The sequence below is a fragment of the Mugil cephalus genome, chromosome 3 (assembly GCF_022458985.1).
Source record: "Mugil cephalus isolate CIBA_MC_2020 chromosome 3, CIBA_Mcephalus_1.1, whole genome shotgun sequence".
NCBI classification, from domain to species: domain Eukaryota; kingdom Metazoa; phylum Chordata; class Actinopteri; order Mugiliformes; family Mugilidae; genus Mugil; species Mugil cephalus.
The window spans coordinates 22,322,900-22,339,685 of NC_061772.1; the positions used below are offsets into that span (position 1 = coordinate 22,322,900).

The window sequence follows — 16,786 nt, forward strand, 5'->3', positions numbered from 1 at the left end:
ACTCAACTGACTTCAATTTAAAGGTACTTCAGAGATGATGACCAACCCTACTTTCAATACCAAGCACGAAACCATTGCTTCTCGTTTAAGTACAAGCCCACACATGACACCGACCATCTCTTTCTATCTTTATCTTTTATCCCCGGAGATACCTGTTTGAAACATTAAGATGCAGCTGCACGCTGTGTGGATACCTCAGTGACAATTTGATTTATTGGTGGAATATGCCACGGCAGTTACAAGCCAAAACTCCAGCTGCATCAGCGTTAGGAAGAGCCTTAAGAGCAAGCTCAGACACCAGCAACTGTGCCACAGAGTTTCCCAGAAATTTTGTGAGTCACAGCTGATACCAAAGAAAGTAAACAATTCAAAGAAATGCACGATGCTAAGTATCTAACAGGCACAATGTTATAACTCACTGGGTAACGGATAGCAACCATTAAAGTGTTTTTTTGTTTGTCTTTTTTTTAAACATGAATGGCCTCTGTTGCGGATAGATACTCTCTCTCTCCTTCCATCACCTCCTCACAATCAACAGCTTTTGTGGGGCTGCTGTTTGCAGTAGCAGTTTTTTTTTAAACACATCCCATTAATGTGACCGCAGACCTGTGCATGAAGTGATGAACAGTGCAACTGTCTGGGCATGTAGACAGAAACTGAAACCCCGCAGGGACAGAAAGGGTTGAGGAGAGAAATACAGGGAATGTTTGAGATAGCAAAACAGACGGTGTGGAAAGGTGTGACAAGGTGGGGTGTGATTGTGACAAGATATAGCATGCTTACTGTCAATCTGTCACTATGGAACAGGTAAGTTGATGCTAGAGAGTGAAAGTCCCCGCTGGATTTGGTCGAGGACCCACTGATATTTCAGGCCAGGTGTCTGGAGGAAAGAGGAGGTCTGTTTTTGGTATGTACATGAAGCACTTTCATATCTGGGTGGCAACTAAAGAGAGGATCGCTCTTCTTGAATGGGAGGCGTAACAAAAGACAAACACACCCCCTGGTGGTGAACTGAAAAAATAACAGCTGCAAACGACCATGTTCGTACGCAGGAACACACACAAGGGAGAGTTTGAACAATAATCACATTCAATGTTGATTCTGCCCACAGCACAAACCCATTTCTCTTTGCATTATCAGTATTCGAGCAAACTGTAGTAGATGATCTCTGAGCAAACACAACTACAGTATAATGCAAATGCACAATATTGGTTAGGGTGTCATGTGCAGTGCTTTAAATGGAAATGAATGCTAATGAAACCCTTATTCACCTGCTGATGTGCACAACGGGTGATCGGCATCTGCAAATAATTACAGATCATACTGTGCATTGCTACAGTGAGTGACACACAGTAAATGTATATATACACAAACTAAGAACCTATGCATCACAACGCTCAATGTGCAGTCTTCCTCAAGGCTGTATGAACAATTCCAACCTATTTAAACTGGCTTTGGTGAGTGATGCAGTGGATGCATCAAGTCTGCAATGGAGGACTCGACACGTAGCAGCTCATGATGTTACACTTTTGAGAGAACAAAAAAGTGAACACTGTGTAAGTAAAGACAGAGAGAGGCGAGTGACATGCAGTGCCCTCCTGGGTAGTGTAGTCTAAGTACCATTATTAATCCACAGGAGAGGGTACAATCCACTTGTGGGAAGCCCAGTGTGAAGGGAAAAGTCCAGGTACATCAGACATTGCATTACACAATACTGTGTACCAGACCAGACCAGACTGGCCCGGTTAAAGCACTGACAATAGCACAATATCTATGGGAAAAGTTGACTTGACGACAATGCAGCATTAAATTCCAAATTAATATTGATCACTTGATTAGTGCCTATAATCCTACCAGCACAATACTTTTCATTTGGTAATATTCCACAATTAACGTGGAAAGCATCAGACTATAAATTAACCACTGATTTAAACTGAGTTATAGAGTGCAAATTTACCATGTACTAACTAATTAAATATTATATAAATACTAATTAAATATAATTATTCAATTCAATTTTAGTCTTTCAGTCGCTTTGTAAGATTTATAATGTGTTTAGTTGCAACTATCAGAGAAGAAGACTTCAAGTTACGGAAAGCTCACAGTACAATCAGTTCTAAGAAAACTACAGATAAACTATACAATGATTAAAACTGTCTTGGTCACTCTGCCTTTAAAACTGATAACTGATAACAAAGGTCTGTTTTATGAGCCTGAGCAAAACACAATAAAACCACATGGTACAGCGGGTTCATAACGATCCTCTAAAGATATCTGCACTTGTGTCGCCCATAGACCCAAAATGGAGACCAGTCCATCCAGCTGTTAGGTCACAGCCTTTTTAGACGACTTATGACCCAGAGGGCAAAGCTTTTCCTTGCTAGTTTCCTGTACTTCCGACAACCTGCTGCCAGGGCAGGAGATCGGCTTTCCAGTTGCCAAATCCGCATGAACCTTGCCCTGCCAACTTCCCCAGTTAAGATGGTCTCCACAGGATCTCAAAAGAAAAGGAAGGACCTGACATACTTTTGTAAGACTGTCCTACAATGTGCAAAAGGTGAAAATTATTTTCTAGGAACTGTAGATTTATAATGTACCGCTAATGCAAGAATGCGTCTTGCAGACCTTTCTCACCAATACTCACTCAATATTTCTGCGTGAAGCAAACAGAACATAAAGATACTGCAAAGACAATATGCGTCAGCTGTGAGAATTCACCCACATCATTGTAATATGTGGGTTGTAATATATTCAGCTCTTCTTGCTGTCACCGGTCTCTATTGGAAAATAAAATATCCCTGATGATGTCTCAAAGGCAACATAGTAATGTTGGCAACATTGACAGGCATTCAACCTGCTAAACATCAACAAGCTGATATTGTCACATTAAGAACTGTTTCATGGAGCCACTATTTTGACTGTAAGCTCTCAGTCTATTTATGCAACTTCAACATTTTCTTTCTAAACGTTTTGTCTAAATATAGTAGTACAAATCACTGGATATTTTTTTGAATATCCTTTGGCAATTATAAAACAAATGAAAATACCCTGAATTTATTCTTATTACTGTTAAGTAATCAGCAATACAGCTTTTGAATTAGGTTAAAATGCCAGTTTGCTGTAAAATGTCAGCACTGAGCAGTGTAGGACTTTTTAATTGCCATCATCGAACTAACCGTTCCCCGGAGCAGTGGAATTAAAAACATTCAGGTTTATGGGATTTAGCTTGTAGATGGCTGCTTGGTAAGCTTGATATTGTTCCAGCTGGTCTGATGAATACAGGGCTGACTCCCAGCCGTGAGGCTACGAATTTCCCATCAGTTCTGAAATGAAACACTTAAGGTCACTAATGCAGAAACACTGCGGTAAATTAGTGAGGTAGTTTTTAAAGATTATAAAAAGACACAAATAAAACGTACATTCTCAGGCCCTCCAGGGTGCGCACACAAAACAGAAAAACTGTTATGCCTACCATTGATGTTCTTACAATGTGACAATGCCACTTTTGTGTTATTTGGCTGAAGGGAGCATTGTGAAGAATGAAGGCTGTTGTTTGGATCTTTTGCAGGAAGAAGCAGCGGAGTGTTTTGCCTATATTTGCGTACGTGTGGAACATTTAGGGCATGTTGGTACCTGGGCACAAATACTGGTGCTGTCGATGCATGTTTGGCCACGTTCACTTCACAAGTCAACACACACAGAAGAGGAATGTGAGTGAAAGAACTGTCGAATGGACTAGGCTTAGTAAAACACACTGAAACTATGCAATAATACAGCAACAGTTTGCTATGTGGTCACAAATCACTTAAAGGCTAAAAAGGGTTATAAAATTACCACAGACACTATAATATGCAACGAGCTAACCACACCGAAGGATGAGTAAACATATTCTACACAATCATATATGCACTGTCTCGTATGTAGATCTCTGAGGGGCACGAAAACACTGTTTTGTATCTGAAATCCTAAATGTATGTTAAAGAAATAAACATCTTCTGCTGTTAAGAAAACATTTTAAACAGACGGTTGAAGATAACAATCAGGTAGCTAAAGAACCGGTTTGGACTTGTTGCTGCCTAATGCTCCAGTTATTCTTAACTATGAGCTACTACTATGAGCAGGTCTTCCAGGAAAAGTCACCTTCAACATCCCAAATACATGGCATGCTAGTGATTCTCGTCAAAACTCCCTAAAGACAGCTAAAGGTGGCCACCATCACCAGATAACGGTTATGATAATAAAGAAAGACTAATAGCTGTGCTAACCCATGGAATAATTTGGTTTTTCTTCTCACAAAATGTAAAAGCAATCTGATTTGTTTAAGACCAAAACGGGTCTAACGCTCTAAACTTTTACCAAAAGTAAGAAAACACAGCAGTATAATGACGATGGGCAATTTGTGTTCTTCCTTTTTGCGAGCAGCAGGTGATAGTAAAATTAAGCCGCTAATTTTAATAGATAAAGCTCAATTATTCATAACTTGACGAGACACAGCTTGCAATTTTGCAAGCAGTGGTTAACTAAATTTTGTAAGGATTATAAAGACAGAGAGGTTTATTAAATGTTATTTAAATGTCCAGTGAAAAAATTTAGTTCATAGGCTGCACTGAAGCAGTAACTTCCTATACCAAGACACAATATGGCTCCATTACCTTTCTCACACTGTGTTTAAGTTTGATAACAAATGGTGGCATTGTAAATTTTGCAAAAAAAGAAAAAGAAAATGTTTAAAAGCAGCCCGAATGTGTGTCTAACTTCACATTTTTGACAAAGCCGAGACACTAATCTGCAGAGAGAACAGCTTGATGAGGCTTAGTCTGAGCCATTGCACAGCAGTTTGCCCCTCATCAGCAAAATCTTTACACTGCTGTTGCTCAGCATGACTGACTGTATGTGCATGTATGTATGTCTGTGTGTGTATCTTTGTGTGTATGGGCTGCTGTCAGCTGAAGCCCACCCAAAGTCTGTTAATAAACTCTGCCTCCTCCCCCCACAATGGTAATCTCTCTATCACTGCCCCAACACACACTAACAGTTCATACTGAACATACGGTACCCCAAAGTCAGACCTGATAAAAAAACAAAGATACATATGCACCTAACCACCACAAACACCTAAACAGTGTCACAGAACAAGCTCTCTGGTCTGTGCAGCCTGGAAACACTGACGGGTAACACTGCCCCACGGCTGCTCCCATGGAGCCAGGCGGTAATCCTAAAAACACAGACTGAGGCCGTCCTATCTACCGCAAAATTGTCATAACATCCAACCTATAATAAACTGATCCCGTCTGACCTCCTATGGTCAACGCACCGATCTGCCACAACATTATGATGGGTGGAGTAAATCATATTGGCCATCTTGTGACAGTACAATATTTTTGCTTGGAAACTTTTGGACCTGACATTTGTGTGGATGTTACTTAGACATGTACCACCCACCTAGACCAGAACTAGGCACCCTCGCCCCATAGCAATGACACTCTTTCATGGCAACAGTAATCCCCAGCAGGATGAAGCCTGACACACAACAACCGTTTAGGAACAACTCAAAAAACATGAAATGACAAGGTGTTGACCTGACCACCAAATTCACTACATCCCAAAATAAGAGGTTAAGGTTAAAAGAGTTTGGGATCTACAAGAGCCTCATCCACAAAGGCCCCTCCCCTCAACCTGTGGGATCCGAAGGCCTCCTCTGGGTCAGTCCAGACCGAGATCCAATATGCACTAAGACGCACTAAGATCGCATATGAGAGAACCACATTCGGAGGTGGTCTGGGTCGCATGTGTCCAATCCTTTGGTATTGTGAACGCATTGCGTCCTGAATCGCATTAAGAACCACCTATACTCAACAGAGGTCCTCCTGCGTCAGTGTAGTTTCATTCTCATTCATTCAGAAATAAAAACACACACAACCGCCATTATGAATGATCTCCTGAAAGGGAAAAAGCACTGTAAGTGTAATGAGAGCCTTTTCAAAACATACTGCCCTTGAAACTCATAACTAACTAAATAATAAATGAATCTAAGTAAGTATTTACAAATGAAAGAATTTAATATGAGTCCATGGCTGTGATACTGTGTTAATTATTGATGTGGTCATGATGGTAGCTTAGAAGCCGCGCGTGGTTAAGTCACATATTTTCTCATTTACTGGCATCTCTGTTTACGTTTACTGCTGGAGATTACAGTGTGTACAGATACTACCAGGGCTGGAGTTAGAATCTGAGTTTTGTCCATCTAAGTTTATTTGCAGTAGTTTGGTTTCCATTTACCTGAAGTGTTTTTAATAGTGTAATTGTAACTGTAGTGGCTTCTTCAAGTACTGTCATGCAGTTTAAAAGCAATGCAGTTATTAAACTTCTGTTGTTACACAAATACAGAGCGACTGCTCTCGAAAGGCATCTCATCTGAAAAACAACATAAAGTAAGAGAACACTGCAGTTTTCCAGCTCTACAGTTCACTGTTATGGATGAATGGGAAAATGCTATTGAATTACAAAATTGGGCGCTGTGAGATGTTTTGTATTCATGTGTGACAGCAGTCTTTGCCCCATTGTATAGCATGAACATCTCTCTGACAGAGCAGCAGGCAGACCAGTAATTTAGTCTGACAGCTGCTTGTCAGAAGGTTTGAACAGGCCCCGTAGCCCGACCAAGGATTAACTCACATGAAACATTCAGCCATACCAACTCAACCCCCAGGAGCAAACAAAATGCACACTTTGAAAATGAGGGAATGAGGGAGGGAGGGAGGGAGGGAGGGAGGGAGGGAGGAAAAGAGGATTTTACCAAATCTCACCCCTACCAGCAGAGGAGTAAGAACGCCTGCTGGGTGTCTCCAAGTTGGAGCCACAACTTGCTCAAGGAGCTCCTACTTGATAAGTAGGTGCTCAGGGCCTTAAAGGCTGCGTGAGAACGATTCCTCCAAGGTTTAGGGGCTTGCAAAACAAGTTTCCGGGGAGGCGTAATGTTTATAATTAGAAATAAACAAACTTCCCAATCTTTCTCCAACATTACAGTTTTAAAAAATGGCTTCGGCAGATATTTCACTCACATTTCTCTGATCACTCAAAAGAAGCCTTAGAGCACAGGCAAAACAGACCAACAGTCTAATAACTATCGTCAACAACGGCTGACGAGGAGGTCACGTCACGTCGCCTGAGTCAGGGCTGAACACAGCACAAAGAGTACAACGTAAATTCTCCGCAAGGGTGAAATTAAATAACTCTTACAGAAGGAAGGTTTAACTAGAGCCAACGGTGCATGCCACACTGGACCACTGACACTTACTGACAACCTGACACTGCGTTTCCATTACCCCTAGAAATGTGCTAAATCCAAATACTTTAATAAAATATCACTAATCATGTGACCAGGTCATTTGAAGTCCATTTCCTCAAAGTGTAGTAGAATTATGGGATATTGCGAGACGAGACTTTACAAGAGTTACAGCTCATTTGCAAAACACCTTTCAATGAAAACGTGTACGTGATTGTACCTTATGAAAATTTAGCGAAAAACAGTAATGGAAACGCAGCTAGTGACAGATCATTAACTTGGTGTGTCTCAGACCTTAAATGTAGTACAAATCTGTCAATACTATAATTGTAATTGTGGCAGACAAGTTACAATGTCCATAATTGTTTCTGCATCACAGTTCCTTGTGCAACCATTTTATCCACTTGCAGGTAGAGGGTATTTGACAATCTTTGCAGCTGTACTTCGGAAAAAAGAAAGCCATTCACACTTCTAAAGTTGAAATTACAGCAGGAGACCATTACCAAACTCTCCAAAGAGCTGCAGTGACCACAGGTCTAAGCCTCAGCATGTGGTAGCAGGCAGGTGGGAGATGGAACATAGGTCTTCAGATGGTTTCAATTCTGCTGACACAAGAGAACCAAGAGAGACATGCGCAAGTAGTGGTCCGATTTTATAAATTAAGATTTACCAATTTTAGTTCTCTTGGGATTCAATTAAAACAACAAAATAATATTTATTCTGGTAGATCCTGGCAGACAAATAAGAATATGCAAATTGTGCACCATTATGACTAACCACTCGATTCTTCGCTGCTGGATGTACTTATCATCTTAGACACACTCCATTTCTCCCATTGTGATTTTAAATGAATATTCTAGGCGCTATATTTGGATTTTTTTTTTTTTTAATTATTTCTTATTAATCAAAGGATGCATTCAAAAAAGCCATATAGCTCACTGCCTTGTTACAGCCCCTTACATGGTTTATGAAGTTGATTATAGGTTTGCTAACAGTTGTTATAGCAGTAGGACTATGAAAGTGTGCGACAGTTAAATGGAATCACCATTCCTTGTAAAGCTATCAAAACCCAACTTCTTAAACTTCAGCAGAACTTTTCCAGATTTCTTTCAGTATAATAAAACCAAGTTGCAGTCTAAAAAAAATAACAATACATAAAAATATGTCTGTCATTGTTGTGAATACGTATTGTTAAGCCCATGGAAGCCACCAGTCTGAACTTGACTTCATAAAGAATTGGTCAGTGCCTGATGTGGAAAAAAGTTAAACTTCCAGCTCATCTCAGGACTTTCACCAGTATCAAACTTTTAACCACAGAGTCATCACTAAAAAAAAGCAGATAGTGATCACTGTGATTCGCCTCGAGCCATCATGACTCTCCACTCCCACCACCGCCCTCCTTTCATTCAAACTATTTTGAAATCAGGGTTGTTTCAGATTCCCAGCAACACATTCCAGCTACATCCTGCGCCTCCATCCTACAATACTATGCCATCATCAATACCTTCCAGCCCTGCTCTATGTTTTGTGAAATAACAGTGCATAAGGGTGAAGTCGACTCTTATATTTCACCCTTTAAATGTAAATCCCCGGGGAGAGGAGACAGAAGTAAACTGGGTGTGGTCAACAACACAAAGAAGCAAAATAATAAGCAGACAAGCAGCAAACTTCACTTAAAAATGAAAGGGAGTCCAAAATCCTGAAAATATAGATAAAATAATGGCCAATATCAAGGCAGAAATAATGAAACATCACATGCAAATGAGGACTAAGCACCAAAAAGACTAGCCTTAATTTGTCATGCAGATAACCTTGCTCCCGTTAAAGCTGTGAATCCCACATGGTTCTTAAAGTCTTAATATAATAATAGTTCAAGAACCAGGCTGGCTGTACGAGCAAGATGCCAAGTACCAGAATAAATGCTTCCTCCTTCATTTTACCCCTTTCATTTTACAGTGCTACTGTGTGTTTGCCTGAAGGAAGCTTCTCATTAGGTGAGTGCTCACCCCATGAGGAGCGTGATGAAGGCCTTCCAAGAAAACAGCTTTGATGATCAGCCATCAAAACTGGCAAGCGTGAGCCTCACTTTATATCTCGGAGAAATATTCTACGCACATGCCTGTTCAAAGTGAGGCATCAGACCAAAACAACAATAACCATAAGCTTTTGAAATAAGTACAGCTCAGCACTGTAAAATTAACTGCCGACAAAACCACAATGAGTGTTAATTTACCAAAGCCAGCAATGACGTGGACACACAGTTAAAGGCGGGAGAATGCGAGGTTAATCACGTGACTTACAAAACACACTTCCCTGCCCCTGTGATTAACATTTATTTTCTTCAGTCAGTCAAACACTCATCAGCCATAACATTAAACATACTCCCAGGTGAAGTGAATAACACTGACTGGACAACTGGGTAACAGCATGGAAGCAAGGAAGAAAAAGTGGTGAACCAGCAACAAGCTCATCACGGGATTCAATGACTCAGAATGCCAACCCAACAAACGTTGTTCAAATTGCTGGAAAAGTTGCTGGAAAAGTGCAACACAGTTTGTTTTGTACAGGGCTGAGTAGTCAAAGACGTGTCAGGGTGACCAAAAAGACTCCTGTCCACTATTGAAAGCACTTTGGTCCACGGAGCTATGGAAGAGGGTGATCTGGTATTCATATTTTGCTTATTTGAGTAACATATGGCACCAGGATGCAGTTTTGCTTTGTCTGCAACAATGTTCAGGTGGTGGTACCTATCAAAGTTCCATAAACATAAATGCTACGACCAAGGTTTTCCAGATGAGTCTCATTCACTTGACCGGTTGGTGTTTTCAATATTGTGGCTGATCGGTTTATGATTGTGAAAATCAGGAAACCTTCCTCTACTGAGAAAAGTTGGAACGAGAAATCTTCTTAACAATTTACCTAAATATTAATGAAACATAATTGTGATAATAGATAATTCAGTCAACCACATATATTCTATGCAACAGTCTGGCAAGTGGGACTTTTAGGCTTTCCTGTTTTGACACTAATTTGAGTTCTATTGTTCCATCATTTTTAAGAGACAATTATGATGACATCTAGAATGGCCAGTTTGGCCACTTTAATGACTACTACAATTCAAGTGGACGTCTTTTCATGAGCTGATGAATGACTGAATGTCATAAAAAACACATTTTGTATTGTGTCCATTTATGCACTGAAAAGCAGCCTGAATCAAGACAGAATCTAAAACCAGGGCCGTTGAGGCGTTGTCTCACCTTCTGCAACTTCTCTAAGCAAAATTTCTTTTGTCACTAGTTACATGAGAGCTCCTGTAAAGGACACTGCCCCTGACTTGGACAATGGTTTAAAGGACACACCCTGTTCAGATGCCCTTTAGCAAGACATTAAACTCAATTACTCAGCAATGATGCTGGTCAGCAGCGTAGATCTCCAATAACACCAATTCTTTTTTGGGTGTTCCACCTCCTGGGGGGATGTAACAGACATGACTAACAAACTGCGTGTTGGTGCAAGTCAAACGTGAGGTGCAAACCCCATCTACGCAGGAGAAAAACTACAAGCACTAACACAAAAAAAGGCCTTACTCTGTAAGGAGTTCACTGCTATGAACTCCAAAACATCTTCGATGATTAAGCCACATGCCAATGGTTCAAACAGGGTGTGGCACTGAATGAATTTAATTTAAGCCTACTCCAACTTCTACTACACACAAACATGTTACTCACAAGTGTAGTGACTCTCCAAACTTTGACCGTAAGTATCTGTAGCACATTCGCAAAACTTCTGACACAAAATAATCAATCACCAACAGTAATGTTGCAGTGAATCTATTAAAGGTCTGACATTATGGGAAGATCATCGTTTGTGGCTTGGGTAATGAACTGGACACAAAATCCTAAGTCATGGTCTAAGTAATATTTCAATCAATCAAGTTTTTTTTACCCACAAACTGTTTAGACAAACTGTTGGGTCTTCTAATTTCTCGTCTGGTGTAGCCAAACTGATTCCTACCTTGTGATGGTTATCAAGAACCAGTTCAATTGATTGCTATCATTAGCCTTCATGATGCAATTCCCTTTCTCGATTCTTTTCGTGCCGAATCTTAATGTCGAAGCACGTCATTAACATCACGTGACCCTCACGTGACGACAAGGAAGATACAATGGTGGAAAGACTGAAATGGTCGAAAATGTAGCTTCACTTCACCAGAAAGGCCTATAACAGCGCAACATGCAGGTTATGCAGCACTACAAGTTCAAGCAAGGGCGGCAACACTACAAACATGCTGAAGCATTTGTCATCGACGCACGGCACTAAATACAGAGAGTGCCATGTGCTCAACAATCTCCAGTCAACAAGTGCAGCTGCTGCTAGCAGAGCATCAGTAGTGAGTATCCGATGACCAATTTCCTGTTTGTTTGCTTAGACAAGCTCTTATCTGTTTAGAAACTCAATAAAATTTCTATTGCTTACACCAACACCTACTTTTCCTAAACCAAAAATTTACAGGAGGAACTCGATAACGTGAGCTCACAATGGCATCCGTATTAATAAAATCTTATCAATGCCCATCCCTATCCCTACCAGAATATCAGTCTGGTACAATGCTATTTGGGCCATGTGTCTACCGATACCGATAATAAAAACACCTCTTTTTGTAATGGAGTACTCCTCCATTTAGTTGTAAACAAATTCAATTCCATGGTGCTCAGATAATGTGGATGGCTGCAGTGCTGTTACTCTTCTCTTCATTGCAACATAAGGCCCTGCCAAATGATTTGATTATCAAAATTATTTGACACAGGCAGATTTTGCATTGTGGTTTTTTCTCCGTTACCTTTTGTGGCCAGAACAGTCTAGCAAAACAACAAACACCATCCATCACATAATGTACTTACTGCAGCAAAATCTACAGTTTAAAATAGTGTTTGTCTGTCTTCTCGTAGATGACAGTTCAATTACTTGGCCCCAGCTGTAACATGGCAGCCAGATCCAATCACAGTCAATCTAACGAAACTGCCAGCGTCAAACTGTAGTCACTGGCAGCTCTGTTCTTTTTCCCTTTCACTCAAATTAAAACCAGGTCACTTTCTAAACCTTCAATAGAATTGATCTGGATGCACATCACAAATGACACAATCGTAGCAAATCAAAAATCCACAGGGAATTGATATGCAGCATTTAGGGATGTTCAGTTCCAACGAGAGCAGCGCTTTTGGAAGCTGGAACTTGAGCATGAGAAAAATATTGTGACACAGGTCCTAGCAAAGCCGCAGACCACGGTTTTAATTCTCTAATTATGATCTGGCATGAGAAACACTTCATTTCATAGATGCTTCACAATTGATGATTGACAGGTCTTCTTCACTGAGGCAATAATATGAACCAGTTCATTTGCGCAACAGAAACGTTTTAGTGAATTTCCCTTACTGACAGTACAGTTTGTTTGCAGTGACAACAAGCATTGGCTATGTTGACAGCATAGAGTAATTTAAAAATGAACCAGTGTGTCCAGTTCTTCTACTTATTTTCTTTCCTTGTTACTGTCAATTCAACCATAGTTTTCTGCTCCAATCTCTGGCGAGGGTAAAATATTTTCAACATATTTGCATTCAAAACTTGGGATGGCAGCCAACTAAGGCATTTCAGGAATCGTGTTCCAACCAGTTTCAGATGTTTGGAACCTAATCTTGCTGAGGACATTCTTATCTTGACATTTTCTTTTGTTTCATTTTATATATTATAATATTGGTTTTTGTGTTGGCAAAGGATTGTGTGCAAATTTTATTCTCCCCACAAAGCCAACATGCCTGGCACAGTTAATGCCAAACTAAGAATAGTTAAAATTCAATTTTAACTTCATCCAGCAGCTCACTACGACTGCTCGATGAAGAGCTGCAGGTGACAAGAAAAACCTCTGATTTCTCAGGGAGGTAACGAACACCTGAACAAATCATAACCAATAAAACAAATCACGGTCGCTCACAGAATAATGGAAAAAGCTAAATATTTGACCGGTGTCCTGATTACAATGACAATCATTTGTTTTCTTGTGACTGTAAAATTCATTAGTAATTAACAAATGAATGAAAACAAACATCAGCTCTAGACAGACTTTTAGTCTCTCAAATGTGAAAAAACAAAACAAAAACAAAACAAAAAAAAAACACGCCAATGTTCATCATGAGGAATCTTGGAATGAATCACTCTTAAGCGAAGAACAGACTTCCACACAAAAGAAAACAGAAACCGGAGTCCTGCCTGGTTCAAACTTGAGCCAAAACAACAGACTTCATCCTGCCTTTAATCCACAGCTGGTATGAAGGGAATGCCTTGGCATTTTGAATCACGGGCACTATGTTTTCAAGCTGACTTAAACAGTTTGGTAGCATAGTTAGCATTCCCTAAATGAACTAAGTTCTAGCCTATAAGCACCTCAAATAAGAGAAAGTACTGCTTGAAAACCACGTCTGAAGGTCTGAAGGTCTAAAGAGGACACTTGGTTCTTGACTCCCTGAAATCTAACGAGAGCAGATAGAAGTGTTAATAAACTGACACTATGTTAGGAGTAAAACATGGTAGAGAGTCCTCGACTGATGTGTTTTCTTTGGCCAAAGTACTGCCACAGTTGTCCGCATACTAAAAGCAAGTTTCCTTTGAATTCCCTCTTGCCTCTCCCACTCGAAAAATGCTGATGTATTTCTTAATTACACCACACCTCACCAGGAAAAGGTTTTGTCAGTTTGAAAACAGTGCGTACTATCGTGTGTGAAGCCTGCATCTAGTATAATACGTCTCAAAGCTGTTCACCTGACGCCTTTTTGAGTTGAGAGAGTGGCTGATTTATGTTTCACATCAAAGGTTTCAAGATGAAACTGGAACAGGCAGCGTTGATATAATATGGAGTGAATGATACCTTTCCTTTATCTTTGGCAGCACATATGTATCAACTTAGGTACATGTCTTTATTATTTTTTATGTAAATGAGTTTAAACCATCAGTGGTGTCAGTGTACTACCATCTTTCTGGGGTTTTTTTTTCTTTTTTTTTTTCCCGTGTTTGTATTCACAGAGGAATGCAATGAGAACGTTACCAATCCATCAAGCGGACCTGAACAAATGTCACGTCTGTTTCCTCAACACAGGATACATCAAGCTTTTCCTGGGCTTGCTTTTAAACCCACAGTACAGTAAATGCTGCAGAGAAATGAGCAGGCTTTTCTGCTTGATCCGTAAAGGGGTGTCTCTGCTTCGACAATTCAGATACAATACCGTGACAATCCTGAAAGGTTTCTTTTCTCTCTAAAAAAAAACCACCAACAAAACAAAATAAAAAGGCCAGAGAGTTTACCACACACGGCTCCTCTGGCTTAGTGCCTTTCTCATGGTAATTGCTGAGAACAGAAAACAGAGGTCAGTGCCAAACACTCGCTGCATGGTGAACTGTGCACCATTGCAATAACTGTCTATTAAGCAAAGTTCACAGACCGTGGATGGATTGTGAAGAATCATTTCTACCTTATTACCCTCTGATAATGTTACTCAATTAGAGGAGAAGACCTGATGGATATTCTAAGACTAATTTTACACTGATTCTCATTAGTACCCCTGGCATGTGGAGTGTAACATTCCTGAAGTTGTATCCTTGGTGCTATGGAGCCCTGATGTCTAACTGCGACAAACTATACTATGAAAACAGGAGGTTTGCATAACATAATTTAATGTAAACCTTATGTATTCAGTGTCGGATTGCATTTAGGTTAGAATATACACCAAGATCTAGGAGATACCATGACATTAAATATGTCGTTCCTTAAGATTTCAATGTCTAGTTTTTGATTAAGGAAAAGACTTGTTGATCATATTTTGTCATCATGTCTGAAGCTGTAATTTGTGCTGAATTGATTAGCTGGACTCAATGAGTGGCAGGTTGTTTTAGTAATCTTTCAACCTAAAAAAAAAAGCAAGAAATGTTGTAGTTTCTGCTCCTTGAGTGGCAGCTGCTACTTTTCAATTGTGAATATAAAAATGACGCATATGTTCATGTTTTGAAATGACGGTAATAAAACACAAACAAGTAATCTGAAGAAATCTTGGCTTTTGGGGAAATTTGAACTGATATTTTTCATTTCAGCTTGTTTTAGACAAAAGAAGGTATAAAAAAAATAGCAGATTCATCCTGAATTAAAAGCTAATTAGTGTTGGTCTTTGTTTGATAGCTGGTTCTATTACTGAACGTACCCTTACTGATCTGAACAGAGGGGACAAACAACACTTTTCGGTAAAGACAATGTTGCAGTTGCAAAACACCCACTTGCCAAAACATTAGGTACAACGCATTGTTCACAAGGTCCTCCTTTATGACTGTTACAATGTTCAGTTTATGTCAAAACAGCAGCAGAAAGGCGGTGGATAAACGTGTATGGTCATTTTGGAGGATGTAGTTTGTGGTGCTGTTAAACTGGACTGAACTAAAGGCAAATGTGTCTATCTGTTATTTAAAACTGCGTTGTAAAAAATAACAAAAGCATGTGTAAGTACATCACAATATAATTAAACAGCACTTTTTATGTTTTGCTTATTGATTTATTGAATCAATTTATCTATAGGATTTATTTGTTTATTTATTTATTGGACTTTTTACTACGGATTTTATTGATCTTAGTGAGCACAGATTTTGTAATCGATTATTATCTGAATCCGAAACATAATAAACTGGTGAGTGTGTCCATATTTCTCATATTTCACAGTTGCTGTTGTCACATTTTGAGGGCTCATTCATTCCCAGTGTCCTGAGAAGACACAAAGGCAACACGAAGCTTTCGTAAGGCCAGAGAAAGAGCCCAGCACGATAACAACCAGGAAAAGCGTTCACTTTAGTGCATTGATTTTTTGGTGGTTTCATCTCGACCACAGGCTGCTGCTGCTGCTGTAGATTTAGGCCAGGCTACAAAAAAACGTGACTGTGATTAAACAGTGTCAGGCCACATCCTCCACTTGCGCGGAGGTGCAGGTGTCTGAACTGGCTGGTGGTGTGTTTTTTTTTTTCTCCCCCAACCAGCCCCACATCCACCGTGGGAACAGGACCGCGGTTAACGTGGTCACTGAGAGGGGGGAGGTCAGAGTCTAAAAAACAATTACCACCGCTAATAAAAAAAAACAGGAGTTAGCATCCACCTCCAACAACAGGGCTAGCTGGTGTAGCGGTAAGAAACGAGAATATTAGCAAAACTATGAAAACAAGTCAAATCCACTTACTGTGATGGTAACTTCGTGCTTTTTCAATCGATACTTGAGGCTCTTCATCTTGAAACTCGTATGCTCCTCGTGTTAAAAGTTGTCTGGATAAGTTCATAAGAAGTGCAAACACTTTCCAGAAAGTTAAGTCAGTTTGTGTTTGCTCCCTTTTTCCTCCCACAGCGAGTTTCACCTGACGCCTAACCGCAAAGTATCAGCCGTTTGATTGACACTGCCGGGAGCCAATCAGATTGGACTCTGC

At 40.0% G+C, this 16,786-nt stretch overlaps 1 protein-coding gene across 1 annotated transcript in view; it reads right to left on the reverse strand.

Annotated features, from left to right (window-relative positions):
- The window catches only part of uacab (uveal autoantigen with coiled-coil domains and ankyrin repeats b), a 41,298-nt gene extending 24,555 nt beyond the window's left edge, over nucleotides 1-16,743 (reverse strand). Inside the window, 1 exon segment of the mRNA XM_047580447.1 lies at nucleotides 16,546-16,743. Within this exon segment, the coding sequence (XP_047436403.1) occupies nucleotides 16,546-16,593 (48 nt within the window). The 5' untranslated portion in view covers nucleotides 16,594-16,743.
- Nucleotides 16,744-16,786: the final 43 nt, after the last annotated feature.